This window comes from Pristiophorus japonicus, chromosome 2 (genome assembly GCF_044704955.1).
Source record: "Pristiophorus japonicus isolate sPriJap1 chromosome 2, sPriJap1.hap1, whole genome shotgun sequence".
Taxonomy (NCBI): domain Eukaryota; kingdom Metazoa; phylum Chordata; class Chondrichthyes; family Pristiophoridae; genus Pristiophorus; species Pristiophorus japonicus.
Window position 1 is genome coordinate 9952652 of NC_091978.1, and position 16162 is coordinate 9968813.

Sequence of the window (16162 nt, forward strand, 5' to 3'; positions counted from 1 at the left end):
AGGTACGGTCGCACCAAGGCCCTGTATAACTGTAGTAAGGCATCTTTGCTCCTGTACTCAAATCCTCTTGCAATGAAGGCCAACATACCATTTGCGTTCTTAACTGTTTGCTGCACCTGCATGTCTGCTTTCAATGACTGGTGTACAAGGACACCCACGTCCCTTTGTACAGTGACATTTCCCAAGCTATCACTATTTAAATAATACTTTGTGAATAATTTCACATTTATCCACGTTATACTGCATCTGCCATGTGTTTGCCCACTCACTCAATCTATCTAAATCGCCTTGCAGTGTCTTTGCATCCTCCTCACAACCCCACCTAGTTTTGCACATCCATGTGCTAGCCTCGACAGTGAACATGAGCAGGGTATGCAGCAAGTCAAGGGAGTGGGCACCATAGCCGAACGAGCCTCCCTGTCTGGATGTGCGTTTTGACAGGCGTCAAGGCACCAAGAGCAGCGGCGCATTTTCCGTCCGCGGTTCACGGATGCCCAACAGTCCAGCAACATCGGCGCAGACTGTGGCTCTGTCCTCCCTGGTCGACATGACTCACTGATGATCTCACCGCCATCTGCAAAGCTTTGACCCGGAAACACTTCTTTCTTTGGGTGCATTTTGAAGTTATAAGAGAAATTTGGCAACAGTAGTAAACTAGTCGGTCAACACAACCCAAATTGATTGGTATAAAAATAGAAAATGCTGGAAATCTCAGCAGGTTGCTGATATTTAAATACATTTGCAATAGCAGATTTATACATAAAAGATCGCCTTTCACGACCGCAGGGTGTCCCAAGTGCTTCACGGGTAATGAAGCAATTTGGAAGTGTAGTCACTGTTGTAATGTAGGAAATAATGTGGGGAGAGATGACCCAACAACAACTTATATTTATATAACCCCTGTAGTGGCAGGGATTGTGGATGCAATGGTTGTAATTTACCAAAATTCCCTGGATTCTGGGGAGGTCCCAGCAGATTGGAAAACTGCAAATGTAACTCCCCTATTTAAAAAAGGAGGCAGACAAAAAGCAGGAAACTATAGACCAGTTAGCCTAACATCTGTGGTTGGGAAAATGTTGGAGTCCATTATTAAAGAAGCAGTAACAGGACATTTGGAAAAGCAAAATTCGGTCAGGCAGAGTCAGCACGGATTTATGAAGGGGAAGTCATGTTTGACAAATTTGCTGGAGTTCTTTGAGGATGTAATGAACAGGGTGGATAAAGGGGAACCAGTGGATGTGGTGTATTTGGACTTCCAGAAGGCATTTGACAAGGTACCACATAAAAGGTTACTGCACAAGATAAAAGTTCACGGGGTTGGGGGTAATATATTAGCATGGATAGAGGATTGGCTAACTAACAGAAAACAGAGAGTCGGGATAAATGGTTCATTCTCTGATTAGCAACCGATAACTAGTGGGGTGCCGCAGGGATCAGCTGGGACACCAACTATTTACGTAGCCAAGTTTGCTGACGATACAAAGATGGGAGGAAAAGCAATGTGTGAGGAGGACACAAAAAACCTGCAAAAGGACATAGACAGGCTAAGTGAGTGGGCAAAAAATTTGGCAGACGGAGTATAATGTTGGAAAGTGTGAGGTTATGTATTTTGGTAGAAAAAAATCAAAGAGCAAGTTATTATTTAAATGGAGAAAAATTGCAAAGTGCTGCAGTACAGCGGAACCTGGGGGTACTGGTGCATGAAACACAAAAGGATAGTATGCAAATACAGCAAGTGATCAGGATGGCCAATGGAATCTTGGCCTTTATTGCAAAGGGAATGCAGTATAAAAGCAGGGAAGTCTTGCTACAGTTATACAGGGTATTGGTGAGGCCACATCTGGAATACTGTGTGCAGTTTTGGTTTCCATATATAAGAAAGGATATACTTGCTTTGGAGGCAGTTCAGAGAAGGTTCACTAGGTTGATTCCGGAGATGAGGGAGTTGACTTATGAGGAAAGGCCGAGTAGGTTGGGCCGCTACTCATTGGAATTCAGAAGAATGAGAGGTGATCTTATCAAAACGTATAAGATGATGAGGGGGCTTGACAAGGTGGATGCAGAGAGGATACTTCCACTGACAGGGGACACTAGAACTAGGGGGCATGTTCTTAGAATAAGGGGCCGCCCATTTAAAACTGAGATGAGGAGGAATTTCTTCTCTCAAGACGGTTGTAAATCTGTGGAATGCGCTGCCTCAGAGAGCTGTGGAAGCTGGGTCATTGAATAAATTTAAGACAGATGTAGACAGTTTCTTAACCGATAAAGGAATAAGGAGTTAATGGGAGCGGGCAGGGAAGTGGACCTGAGTCCATGATCGGATCAGCTATGATGGTATTAAATGGCGGAGCAGGCTCAAGGGGCCATATGGCCTACTTCTGCTCCTATTTCTTATGTTTAATATAGTAAATCCTCCCAAGGCACTTTACAAACAAAATTTGACACCGAGCCACATAAGGAGTTATTAGGGCAGATGACAAAAAGCTTGGTCAAAGAGGTAGGTTTTAAGGAGCGACTTAAAGAAGGAGAGAGGCAGAGAGGTTTGGGGAGGGAATTCCAGAGCTTAGGGCCTTGGCAATTGAAAGCACAGCCACCTACGGTGGATCGATTAAAATCAGGGATACCCAAGAGGCCAGAATTAAAGGAGCACAGATAATGCTCTCTGTAAGCTGCACTTTGTTCTGTGTGCCGTGTTTCTTTTAATGCACGGCCCCTTGAAATTTCTGCGCATGCGCTGTATTTGCAATGTCAAAGCCGGTGAGCGGCTTGTTCAGATTACAGCGTGGCCGCGCACACCCGCACAACTTAGCAGAAACATTGAGCGCAAATATCTCGGAGATACACAGGGCTGGAGGACACCCACAAATGAAAGGTGAGACAAGAAATGGAACTCACCTCTCTCCCTGAATGTTGCAGCTTGTTATTGGTGTCTGTCACCTGAATCTGAGAAGAAGAAAAAATACATTTCCTTTTAAAAAGTAGCTTGAAAAATTAATATATTGAAAGTAACTAATGCTAAAACAGTGGGGCTCTACAAGCTGGATGCAGAGAGGATATTTCCACTCACAGGGGAAACTAAAACTAGGGGACATTGTCTCAGAATAAGGGGCTGCCCATTTAAAACTGAGATGAGGAGGAATTTCTTCTCTCAGAGGGTTGTAAATTTGTGGAATTCTCTGCCCCAGAGAGCTGTGGAAGCTGGGTCATTGAATATATTTCAGGCGGAGATAGACAGATTTTTGAGCAATAAGGGAGTAAAGGGTTATAGGGAGCGGGCAGGGAAGTGGAGCTGAGTCCATGATCGGATCAGCCATGATCGTATTGAACTACATCTTGAAGGGTGGAAGATACCTGTGCGTGGATTTTTTTAACATGTGGTGACCGTTGCACACCAGCCACCACACGGGCTCGACAGAGCTAGGTCTTGGTCCAGTGGCAAGGGTTAACCAGGACCACTGGGGACCTGCTCTGCTGCACAGACCTAGTGCGCGCACATATCGCAGTGTGGGCTGGGCCCGTGCTGCCCCTGGGCCCTCGCCTCTTCTGGGCCCCAAACTCACACCTCTCCTGGGCCCCGATCACATTTCTCCACGATATCGCGACACTCCTCCGCCCCGACCTCGCCGCTCCTGCTGTACCTGCCCGCGCTCCAATCACCGACCAATCCAGTCGCCCACAGCTGGTGTTTATACTCCTCCCACTCTAATTATCTCTTCCCACCCTGCCCCCATTATCCCTCTATTCCCTTCAACCTCATGAATCCATCAAACCTCCCCTTAAATGCATCAAGGCTCTCAACCACTCCATGTGGCAGCAAGTTCTACATTCTCACCACTCTCCGTACATGGTTACTGGGTAAGGACAGGATGGGGTTTGCAGTGCTGGCTCCCGACCCGTCCCCACGTCTCTTCCCGTCCCTGTCCCCCCCGCCCCCTACTTGAGTTCGACTTGTTATGCTCCCGGTGTCCAAGGTTACCGGTCAGACACCACCCCGACGAGACAGGGAGTGACGCACCTTCAGCTTCTGTGCTTCTCCCCGCACTTTCAGCAGCTCCGTGATGGAGTCTACAAATCCCTGGAAATGGAAGTTGCACATTTTCTCAATCTCCCGGTCATGGTTCCTGATCCGGGCCTCCAGCTTCTCCATGAACCTCCAGTGCTCCTCTCCATCGTACACCGACCTGCAATAATACAATTTAACTGCACTTTACATACATACATCGGATAAATATGGCACAGAAACGGATCATTCGGCCCAACCAGCCCAGGCCGGAGTTTATGCTCCACTCGAGCCACCTTCATCTTTCCTCATCTAACTCTATCAGCACAACCCTCTATTCTCTTCTCCCTCGTGTGTTTATCTAGCCTCTGCTGAAATGCATCTCTATTATTTGCTTCAACTACTCCCTGTGGTAGCGAGTTCCACATTCTCAGTACTCTCTGGGTAAAGAAGTTTCTTCTGAATTTCCGATTGGATTTCTTGGTGACTATCTTATATTGATGGCCTCTAGTTATAGAAACATAGAAAATAGGTGCAGGAGTAGGCCATTCGGTCCTTCGAGCCTGCACCACCATTCGATATGATCATGCAACTTCAGTACCCCATTCCTGCTTTCTCTCCATACCCCTTGATCCCTTTAGCCGTAAGGGCCATATCTAACTCCCTTTTGAATATATCTAACGAACTGGCCTCAACAACTTTCTGTAGTAGAGAATTCCACAGGTTCACAACTCTCTGAGTGAAGAAGTTTCTCCTCATCTCGGTCCTAAATGGCTTACCCCTTATCCTTAGACTGTGACCCCTGGTTCTGGACTTCCCCAACATCGGGAACATTCTTCCTGCATCTAACCTGTCCAGTCCTGTCAGTATTTTATATGTTTCTATGAGTTCCCCTCTCATTCTTCTAAATTCCAGTGAATAAAAGCCTAGTTGATCCAGTCTTTCTTCATATGTCAGTCCTGTCATCCCGGGCATCAGTCTGGTCAACCTTCGCTGCACTCCCTCAATAGCAAGAATGTCCTTCCTCAGATTAGGAGACCAAAACTGTACACAATTTTCAAGATGTGGCCTCACTAAAGCCCTGTACAACTGTAGTAAGACCTCCCTGCTCCTATACTCAAATCCTCTCGCTATGAAGGCCAACATGACATTTGCCTTCTTCACCGCCTGCTGTAGCTGTATGCTAATTTTCAATGATTGATGTACCATGTCACCCAGGTCTCGTTGCACCTCCCCTTTTACTAATCTATCACCATTCAGATAATAATCTGCCTTCCTGCTTTTACCACTAAAGTGGATAACCTCACATTTATCTACATTATACTGCATTTGCCATGCATTTGCCCACGCAGCTAACCTGTCCAAGTCACCCTGCAGCCTCTTAGCATCCTCCTCACAGCTCACACTGCCACCCAGCTTAGTGTCATCTGCAAACTTGGAGATATTACACACAATTCCTTCGTCTAAATTATTAATGTATATTGTAAATAGCTGGGGTCCCAGCACTAAGCCCTGCGGCACCCCACTAGTCACTGCCTGCCATTCTGAAAAAGTCTTCCCCACAAGTGGAAACACTCTCTCTGTATCCACTCTATCAAAATCTTTCTTAATTTTAATGATCTCTATTAGGTCACCCCTCAGCCTTCTCTTTTCAAGAGAAAAGAGACCCAGCCTGTTCATCCTTTCCTGATATGTATACCTTTGCATTTCTTCCTTGTAAATCTTCTCTGCACCCTCTTAGTGCATCGATATCCTTTTTATAATATGGCGACCGGAACAGTACGCAGTACTCCGAGTGTGGTCTCACCAAGGTTCGATACAAGTTTAGCATAACTTCCCTATTTTTCAATTCTATCCCTCTAGAAATAAACCCTAGTGCTTGGTTTGCTTTTTTTTAATGGCTTTGCTAACCTGTGTTGCAACTTTTAGCGATTTGTGTATTTGTATTCCGAGATCCCTTTGTTCCTCTACCCCACCCAGCTCACACCCTCCAAATAATAAGTGACCTCCCTATTCTTCCGACCAAAATACCTCACATTTATCTGTGTTGCACCTCATTTGCCAAATATATGCCCATTCTGCAAGTTTATTAATGTCCTGTACAACAACAATGTCCTAAACAACTTGTAGTTATATATATGCCTTAGGACATATATCTGTGAGTTAATATTGATAGTCTGTATGTCTTGAGTTATTTCAATAGTTCTGTATATCTGTGAGATGGAAAGACTTGCATTTATATAGCACCTTTTACCACCTCAGAATGTCCCAAAGCACTTAACAGCCAATGAAGTACTTTTGAAGTGTAGTCACTGTTGTAATGTAGGACACACGGCAGCCAATTTGTGCACAGCAAGCTCCCACAAACAGCACTGTGATAATGACCAGATAATCTGTTTTTTTTTTTAAAGTGATGGTGGTTGAGGGATAAATATTGGCCGGGACATCGGGGAAAACTCCCTTGCTCTTCTTCAAAATAGTGGCCGCAGATCTTTTACGTTTACCCGAGAGGACAGACGGGGCCTCGGTTAAACGAGTCCTCCAAAAGACGGCCCCTTCCTCAGTCCGGCACTGGGAGGGTCAGCACTGGACGACGGGCTCAAGCCCTACAGCCTCACCCTGACTTTACCAATGGAAAGGGTTGCTTGCAGCGAAGGGTTAATCACCCACTCATGACCTGCAGTTGCTAAAGCCTCAGAATGTGTCAAAGGACTACTTTAAACAATAACATTTAGCGTCAAGGCACTGTAATTCACCCGCACCAGTTATGACAGCACAGCTGACAGCTATTAAAGCTTGCTTTGATTTTTATTTTGCTTTATATAACACTGTAAGAAGATTAAACAGCAAGTAAGGCGGCAGAGTGGCTGCTCGTCTCCGCGGGATCACGAGTTAGAAACCTAGTTTTGTTTAGTTTTGTTTTTAACCACCTCCCCTTGCCGATTTTATCCCGTATTTTATCCTCGCCCGAGTGGCCATTCTGGCAGTTGACTGTGAAGGGCATCACATTCAAATGCCCACAGGTCTCTGAAGGTAGCAGGCCAGGTGGATAAGATGGTTAAGAAGGCATACGGAATACTTGCCTTTATTAGCCGAGGCATAGAATACAAGAGCAGGGAGGTTATGCTTGAACTGAATAAAACACTGGTTAGGCCGCAGCGAGAGTACTGCGTGCAGTTCTGGTCACCACATTACAGGAAAGATGTGATTGCACTAGAGAGGGTACAGAGGTGATTTACGAGGATGTTGCCTGGACTGGAGAATCTTGGCTATGAGGTAGGCTATGGTTAGGCTGTGATTGTTTTCTTTGGAGGCTGAGGGGAGACCTGACTGAGGTGTATAAAATTATGAGGGGCCTGGATAGAATGGATAGGACGGACCTATTTCCCTTAGCAGCGGGGTCAACAACCAGGGGACATAGATTTAAAGTAATTGGTAGGAGGATTAGAGGAGATATGAGGGGAAATTTCATCACCCAGAGGGTGGTGGAGGTCTGGAACTCACTGCCTGAAAGGGTGGTAGAGGCAGAAACCTTCACCACATTTAAAAAGTACTTGAAATGCTGTAACCTGCAGGGCTACGGACCAAGAGCTGAAAAGTGGGATTAGGCTGGATAGCTCTTGGTTGGCCGGCGCGGGCACGATGGACAGAAATGGCCTCCTTCTGTATTGTAAATTTCCATGATCCTATGAAATCCAATCGTGTCTGCACCTATGGTGCACACTTTCCTGCCGGGGGATGGGAGTGGGGGAACAGCGGGAGGGGTGTCATTGGGCGATGATGAGGGGCGCTGAGGTCAAGTGAAGTTTCCCCTACAGCATAACGAGATTTAGGGCCGGTGACCAAAAGCTTGGTTAAAGAAGGCGGCTCTAAGGAGCGTCTTAAAAGGAGGAAAGAGAGCTGGAGAGGCAGAGAGGTTTAGGGAGGGCATTCCAGAGCTCAGGGCCCAGGCAGCTGAAGGCACGGCCACCAATGGTGGAGCGATTATAAATCGGAGACGGTCAAGAGACCAGAATTGGAGGAGCGCAGATATTTCGAAGGCTTGTAGGGCTGGAGGAGATTACAGAGATCGGAAGGGGCGAGGCCGTGAAGGGATTTGAAAAATAGGATGAGAATTTTTAAAATTGAGGTGTTGTTTAACCAGGAGCCAATGTAGGTCAGTGAGCACAGGGGTGGTGGGTGAGCGGGAATTGGCGCGAATTAGGAATTGGGAAGCCGAGTTTTGGATGACTTTAAGTTTACATAGGGTAGAATGTGGGAGGCCAGCCAGGAGTGCGTTGGAATAGTCAAGTCTGGAGGCAACAGAGACATGAATGAGGGCTTCAGCAGTGGATGAGCTGAGGCAGGGATGGAGACGGGCGATGTTCTGGAGCGAACAAGCAGGTTGCCATTTGACAACTTGTCTGATGGGACTTGAACGCACGACGCCCGAGTCACTCCACCCACGACACTATACATCACGGGACGATGGTGAAAGAGCAGGGGGGGAGGGGGGATTAATTGGAGAGCTCTTTCAAAGAGCCGGCACAGGCTCGATGGGCCGAACGGCCTCCTTCAACGCTGTCGGATTGTACGGTTCTCCCATGCACACTTCGCTTGCTAGTGCGTGCTTTCATAGATACATGGAAAATAGGTGCAGGAGTAGGCCATTCGGCCCTTCGAGCCTGCACCATCCTTCAATATGATCATGGCTGATCAGGTAACTTCAGTACCCCACTCCTGCTTTCTCTCCATACCCCTTGATCCCTTTAGCTGTAAGGGCCATATCTAACTCCCTCTTGAATATATCTAACAAACTGGCCTCAACAACTTTCTGTGGTAGAGAATTCCACAGGTTCACAACTCTGAGTGAAGAAGTTTCTCCTCATCTCGGTCCTAAATGGCTTACCCTTATCCTTAGACTGTGACCCCTGGCTCTGGACTTCCACAACATCGGGAACATGCTACCTGCCTCTAACCTGTCCAATCCCGTCAGAATTTTATATGTTTCGATGAGATCCCCTCTCATTCTACTATATTCCAGTGAATATAAGCCGAGTCGATCCAGTCTTTCTTCATATGTCAGTCCTGCCATCCCGGGAATCAGTCTAGTGAACCATCGTTGCGCTCCCTCAATGGCAAGAATGTCCTTCCTCAGATTAGGAGACCAAAACTCAGACACCGTTGAGGGAGGGTAACACCGTCGAGTACAGGAGAGGGCTGCAGCAGCTTTGCTGCAATTCCTCAAACAACTTACCAAAGCCCCGATGAACACAAACCTTCACTCCACACTTCCCACTCAAAGCGCGCACTCCCCCGACCTCGAGATCGGCAGGAAATCTCCTGAAGCTTGACTCAAAAGTGTAATTCCAGCGCCGGACTAACAGATGAATTGATAAAAAGACGCAGCCACTCCGCAGTAACCCGAGAGTGTTCTGGATTTCAGACAGACTCACTAATCTCCTCCTGGAGTCTATCAGAACCTACTTGTGCCAGCTACACTTTACAGCCCATCCAGGTGGCGGTTAAGGAAGTCGGCGAAGGGGGAGAACCTCGTCTAGCTAAGTAAAATACGAAATGAAACAGATCGGGTAAACTCAGATTATTTCTTCAAAGTAAGGCAACAGAGTCAGAGCCAGAGAAAATAAATGGGAATTGACAAGGAACAGATATCAGGAATGTCTTTAATCAAAAGAGTGAGAAATGTTTGGAATAATCTACGAGCAGGAACGCAGGGGTTAGACGCCACATTGGGAGGGTTCGTGTACCAGTGGGACATGCATCAATGGGCCAGATGGCCTTTTCTCCTCCCTGACTTGTTTCCACAGCTCCCCCACCTGCCCACCCCGAGGTGAAGTACCATTAGCTCAATGCTGCCACCTGCAGGCTTGCTGCACTACAACAAGAAAAGTCAGTACAGGCAACTCTCAATTATCCGTACATGGATCCAACGGGAAAACGTTGTAACAGGATTTAAAATTCTGTTGCGAACAAGCGAAAAGACAGCTCCAAATAATTGGGAAAAATCGCCTTCCAAATACTGTGCTCATTTGTATTTGCTCATTCTCTCTCTCTCTCACACATTCTCTCTCAGTCATCATAAAAATCACCCTCCTCTGCCCTTGCTTTGCTGGTGTGCGTGCTGCTGCAGCCGCTGTCTCTCGCGGCCGCCGCTGACGTTGGGAACAGGGACAGGGCCGGCACCGGGTTCCAGGCACAGAACCTGTACATGCATGCTGGTAATGTCCGTCTTTTGTTACTGATTGTATTGATTCATTAAAGTTTTAACTTATAAATGTAAACTTGCCCTAACGATTGTATTTATTCATTAAAGTTTGAACTTTAAAATGTAGATTCACCCTAACGGAAAAATCGTTTACCTGGAATAGCCCACTCCCCGAAGGACCCGGATAATCGAGAGTTGCCTGTATATGTATGTGTGTGCGTTTCTTCCACACAGAAATAAACTTGACTGAAGATGTACAGATTTTTTCTCCTTCCCAACGCGGGTGAGTTCTCCTGGAGAAATCAGTTCGTCAGGGACAGGTTGAGATGAAGAAAGCTTCATTTTTTTTCCAAACATATTTTTTTATTCATTCTCGGTACTTGTGGGTCGCTGGCACAGCCGGTATTCATTGCCTATCCCTAGTTGCCCTGCACTGAACGGCCTGCTAGGCCATTTCGGAGGGTCATCATCATAGGCAGGCCCTCGAAATCGAGGAAGACTTACTTCCACTCTAAAAGTGAGTTCTCAGGTGACTGAACAGTCCAATACAGAAATTACAGTCTCTGTCACAGGTGGGACAGACAGTGGTTGAAGGAAAGGGTGGGTGGGGAGTCTGGTTTGCCGCATGCTACTTCCGCTGCCTGTGCTTGATTTCTGCATGCTCTCGGCGACGAGACTCGAGGTGCTCAGCGCCCTCCCGGATGCACTTCCCCCACTTATGATAGGACGGTCTTGGGCCAGGAAAAACATAGAAACATAGAAAATAGGTGCAGGAGCAGGCCATTCAGCCCTTCTAGCCTGCACCGCCATTCAATGAGTTCATGGCTGAACATGAAACTTCAGTACCCCCTTCCTGCTTTCTCGCCATAACCCTTGATCCCCCGAGTAGTAAGGACTTCATCTAACTCCCTTTTGAATATATTTAGTGAATTGGCCTCAACTACTTTCTGTGGTAGAGAATTCCACAGGTTCACCACTCTCTGGGTGAAGAAGTTTCTCCTCATCTCGGTCCTAAATGGCTTACCCCTTATCCTCAGACTGTGACCCCTGGTTCTGGACTTCCCCAACATTGGGAACATTCTTTCTGCATCTAACCTGTCTAAACCCGTCAGAATTTTAAACGTTTCTATGAGGTCCCCTCTCATTCTTCTGAACTCCAGTGAATACAAGCCCAGTTGATCCAATCTTTCTTGATAGGTCAGTCCCGCCATCCCGGGAATCAGTCTGGTGAACCTTCGCTGCACTCCCTCAATAGCAAGAATGTCCTTCCTCAAGTTAGGAGACCAAAACTGTACACAATACTCCAGGTGTGGCCTCACCAAGGTCCTGTACAACTGTAGCAACACCTCCCTGCCCCTGTATTCAAATCCCCTCGCTATGAAGGCCAACATGCCATTTGCTTTCTTAACCGCCTGCTGTACCTGCATGCTCACCTTCAATGACTGATGTACCATGACACCCAGGTCTCGTTGCACCTTCCCTTTTCCTAATCTGTCACCATTCAGATAATAGTCTGTCTCTCTGTTTTTACCACCAAAGTGGATAACCTCACATTTATCAACATTATACTTCATCTGCCATGCATTTGCCCACTCACCTAACCTATCCAAGTCACTCTGCAGCCTAATAGCATCCTCCTCGCAGCTCACACTGCCACCCAACTTAGTATCATCCGCAAATTTGGAGATACTGCATTTAATCCCCTCGTCTAAATCATTAATGTACAATGTAAACAGCTGGGGCCCCAGCACAGAACCTTACGGCACTCCACTAGTCACTGCCTGCCATTCTGAAAAGTACCCGTTTACTCCTACTCTTTGCTTCCTGTCTGACAACCAGTTCTCAATCCACGTCAGCACACTACCCCCAATCCCATGTGCTTTAACTTTGCACATTAATCTCTTGTGTGGGATCTTGTCGAAAGCCTTCTGAACGTCCAAATATACCACATCAACTGGTTCTCCTTTGTCCACTTTACTGGAAACATCCTCAAAAAATTCCAGAAGATTTGTCAAGCATGATTTCCCTTTCACAAATCCATGCTGACTTGGACCTATCATGTCACCATTTTCCAGATGCACTGCTATGACATCCTTAATAATTGATTCCATCATTTTACCCACTACTGAGGTCAGGCTGACCGGTCTATAATTCCCTGTTTTCTCTCTCCCTCCTTTTTTAAAAAGTGGGGTTACATTGGCTACCCTCCACTCCATAGGAACTGATCCAGAGTCAATGGAATGTTGGAAAATGACTGTCAATGCATCCGCTATTTCCAAGGCCACCTCCTTAAGTACTCTAGGATGCAGTCCATCAGGCCCTGGGGATTTATCGGCCTTCAATCCCATCAATTTCCCCAACACAATTTCCCGACTAATAAAGATTTCCCTCAGTTCCCCCTCCTTACGAGACCCTCTGACCCCTTTTATATCCGGAAGGTTGTTTGTATCCTCCTTAGTGAATACCGAACCAAAATACTTGTTCAATTGGTCTGCCATTTCTTTGTTCCCCGTTATGACTTCCCCTGATTCTGACTGCAGGGGACCTACGTTTGTCTTCACCAACCTTTTTCTCTTTACATACCTATAGAAACTTTTGCAATCCGCCTTAATGTTCCCTGCAAGCTTCTTCTCATACTCCATTTTCCCTGCCCTAATCAAACCCTTTGTCCTCCTCTGCTGAGTTCTAAATTTCTCCCAGTCCCCAGGTTCGCTGCTATTTCTGGCCAATTTGTATGCCACTTCCTTGGCTTTAATACTATCCCTGATTTCCCTAGATAGCCACGGTTGAGCCACCTTCCTTTTTTTATTTTTACGCCAGACAGGAATGTACAATTGTTGTAATTCATCCATGCGGTCTCTAAATGTCTGCCATTGCCCATCCACAGTCAACCCCCTAAGTATCATTCGCCAATCTATCCTAGCCAATTCACGCCTCATACCTTCAAAGTTACCCTTCTTTAAGTTCTGGACCATGGTCTCTGAAATTACTGTTTCATTCTCCATCCTAATGCAGAATTCCACCATATTATGGTCACTCTTCCCCAAGGGGCCTCGCACAATGAGATTGCTAATTAATCCTCTCTCATTACACAACACCCAGTCTAAGATGGCCTCCCCCCTAGTTGGTTCCTCAACATATTGGTCTAGAAAACCATCCCTTATGCACTCCAGGAAATCCTCCTCCACCGTATTGCTTCCAGTTTGGCTAGCCCAATCTATGTGCATATTAAAGTCACCCATTATAACTGCTACACCTTTATTGCATGCACCCCTAATTTCCTGTTTGATGCCCTCCCCAACATCCCTATTACTGTTTGGAGGTCTGTACACAACTCCTACTAACGTTTTTTGCCCTTTGGTGTTCTGCAGCTCTACCCATATAGATTCCACATCATCCAAGCTAATGTCTTTCCTAACTATTGCATTAATCTCCTCTTTAACCAGCAATGCTACCCCACCTCCTTTTCCTTTTATTCTATCCTTCCCAGGTGTCGGTGGGGATGCTGCACTTTATCAGGGAGTCTTCGAGGGTGTATTTGAAACGTTTCCTCTGCCCACCTGGGGCTCGCTTGCCGTGTAGGAGCTCTGAGTAGAGCGCTTGCTTTAGGAGTCTTGTGTGGGGCATGCGGACAATGTGGCCCACCCAATGGAGCTGGTCGAGTGTGGTCAGTGCTTCGATGCTGGGGATGTTGGCCTGATCAAGAACACTGATGTTGGTGTGTCTATCCTCCCAGGGGATTTGCAGTATCTTGCAGAGACATCGTTGGTGAGGTGTCTACTGTGTATGGCTTAGAAATTGTGGACCATATACAGTAGACACCTCAATATGTTCTTTATGACATCACAAACAAGATGGTTCCATTACACAGGAACTTGTCAGGTGATCTGGTCACATGATCCTTTTATTGTATAAGCAGCAATGGTTGCATTAGCACAGTCGTCCACTAGATGGAACCATCATCATAGGCAGTCCCTCGAAGTAGTTAAGAGTCAATTACACTGGTATGGGGCTGGAGTCACATACAGGCCAGACCGGATAAGGACGGCAGTGTTTCCTTCCCTAAGAGACATATTCTCCTTACATCAGGGAAGGTTAATGGCAGATTCAATAGAGGCATTCGAAATCACAAAGGATTTTGATAGAGTAAATAAGGAGAGACTGTTTCCAGTGGTAGGAAGGTCGGTAACCAGAGGACACAGATTGAAGGTCATTGGCAAAAGGGCCAGAAGGGGATGTGGAGACATTTTGTCAACACAGCAAGTTGTTGTGATCTGGAATGCACTGTCGGAAAGTAACTTTCCAAAGACAATTGGTGAAATACTTGAAGTGGGGGAAATTTGCAGGGCTCTGAGGAAAAGAGCAGGAGAGTGGGAATAAGAGAATCTTAGCTATGAGGACAGATTGGATAGGCTGGGTTTGTTCACATTGGAACAGAGGAGGTTGAGAGGAGACCTCATCGAGGTGTACAAAATAGTGAGGGGCCTGGACATAGTGGACAGTAAGGGCCTATTTCTGTTGGTGGAGGAGGCTATTACAAGGGGGCATAGTTTTAAGGTGATTGATGGAAGGATTAGAGAGGATTTGAGGGGAGGCTTCTTTACGCAGAGGGTTGTGGGGATCTGGAACTCGCTGCCTGGAAGAGTGGTGGTTGCAGAAACCCTCAACTCTTTTAAGAGATGGTTGGATGGGCACTTAAAGTGCTGTAACCTGCAGGGTTACGGATCTAGAGCTGGTAATTGGGATTAGACTGGATGACCTTCTGTTGGCCGGTGCAGATATGATGGTAAGTACTGCAGGGAATTGAATACGGCCAGGGTGATCTCCTGGACTAGTGTCGATCGCCTGGATGGGTCGGAGAGGAATTTTACCCTAAATTGGCCTGGATTTTTATCTGGATTTTGCCTCTCCCAGGAGATCACATGGCTCCGGTTGGGGTGGAGTGTAGATGTTTTTAGTATAAGGGGTGTTACAGTGGTGTGGGGCGGACTGGTTGGGCTGGATGCTCTTTGCCTTTCCGTTATTGTTCATAGGTTTGTCTCTAACCTTTAGGGCTGCTGACCGAGGGCCGTGTGGCTCTTTGTCGGCCGGCGTGGACACGATGGGCCGAAATGGCCTCCTTCTGCATTGTAAATTTCTATGTTTCTAATTGGATCGCTCTAGCACAACTTGTATTTATATAGCGCCTTTAACGTAGTGAAACGTCCCAAGGCGCTTCACAGGAGTATTATGAGACAAAAATAAATTTGACACATAAGGAGAAATTAGGGCAGGTGACCAAAAGCTTGGTCAAAGAGGTAGGTTTTAAGGAGCATCTTGAAGGGGGAAAGAGAGGTAGAGAGGCGGAGAGGTTTAAGCAGGGAGTTCCAGAGCTTAGGGCCCAGGCAACAGAAGACACAGCCACCAACGAGCGATTAAAATCAAGGATGCTCAGGAGGGCCGAATTAGAGGAGCACAGACATCTCGGGAGGTGGGGGATGAGTTGTGGGGCTGAAGGAGATTACAGAGATAGCGAAGGGCGAGGCCATGGAGGGATTTGAAAACAAGGATGAGAATTTTGAAATCGAAGCGTTGCTTAACTGGGAGCCAATGTAGGTCAGCGAGCACAGGGGGTGATGGGTGAGCGGGACTCGGTGCGAGTTAGGACACAGGACAGCCGAGTTTTGGATTACCTCAAGTTTACGTAGGGTAGAATGTGGGAGGTCAGCCAGGAGTGCGTTGGAGTAGTCAAGTCTAGAGGTAACAAAGGCACAACGGGGTGCAAGACTTTATGATTCTAGTGAGTTAGTTTGTTTTAACGACAATCCAACAGCTTCATGGTCACTTTTACAGCTACCAGTTTTTTTATTCTTATATTAAAACTCCCATTCTCTTGGTTACTGATCCAATAACACAACCACTAGTTCTGTACCACCACACTGGTACCGTTTCATTGCCCATCCCCAAGTGCCCTCAAC

General features: G+C 46.7%; 1 protein-coding gene across 5 annotated transcripts in view; it reads right to left on the reverse strand.

Annotated features, from left to right (window-relative positions):
- LOC139235688 (exocyst complex component 6B-like) overlaps positions 1-16162 on the reverse strand; it is a 780151-nt gene that overhangs the window by 661064 nt on the left and 102925 nt on the right. For all 5 annotated transcript variants that reach the window (XM_070866730.1, XM_070866738.1, XM_070866752.1 and 2 more), the window contains exons 2-3: positions 4016-4181; positions 2896-2943 (exon numbers count right to left, since the gene is read on the reverse strand). In XM_070866730.1, the coding sequence (XP_070722831.1) occupies positions 2896-2943; positions 4016-4181 (214 nt within the window). The remainder of the gene's footprint in view (positions 1-2895; positions 2944-4015; positions 4182-16162) is intronic.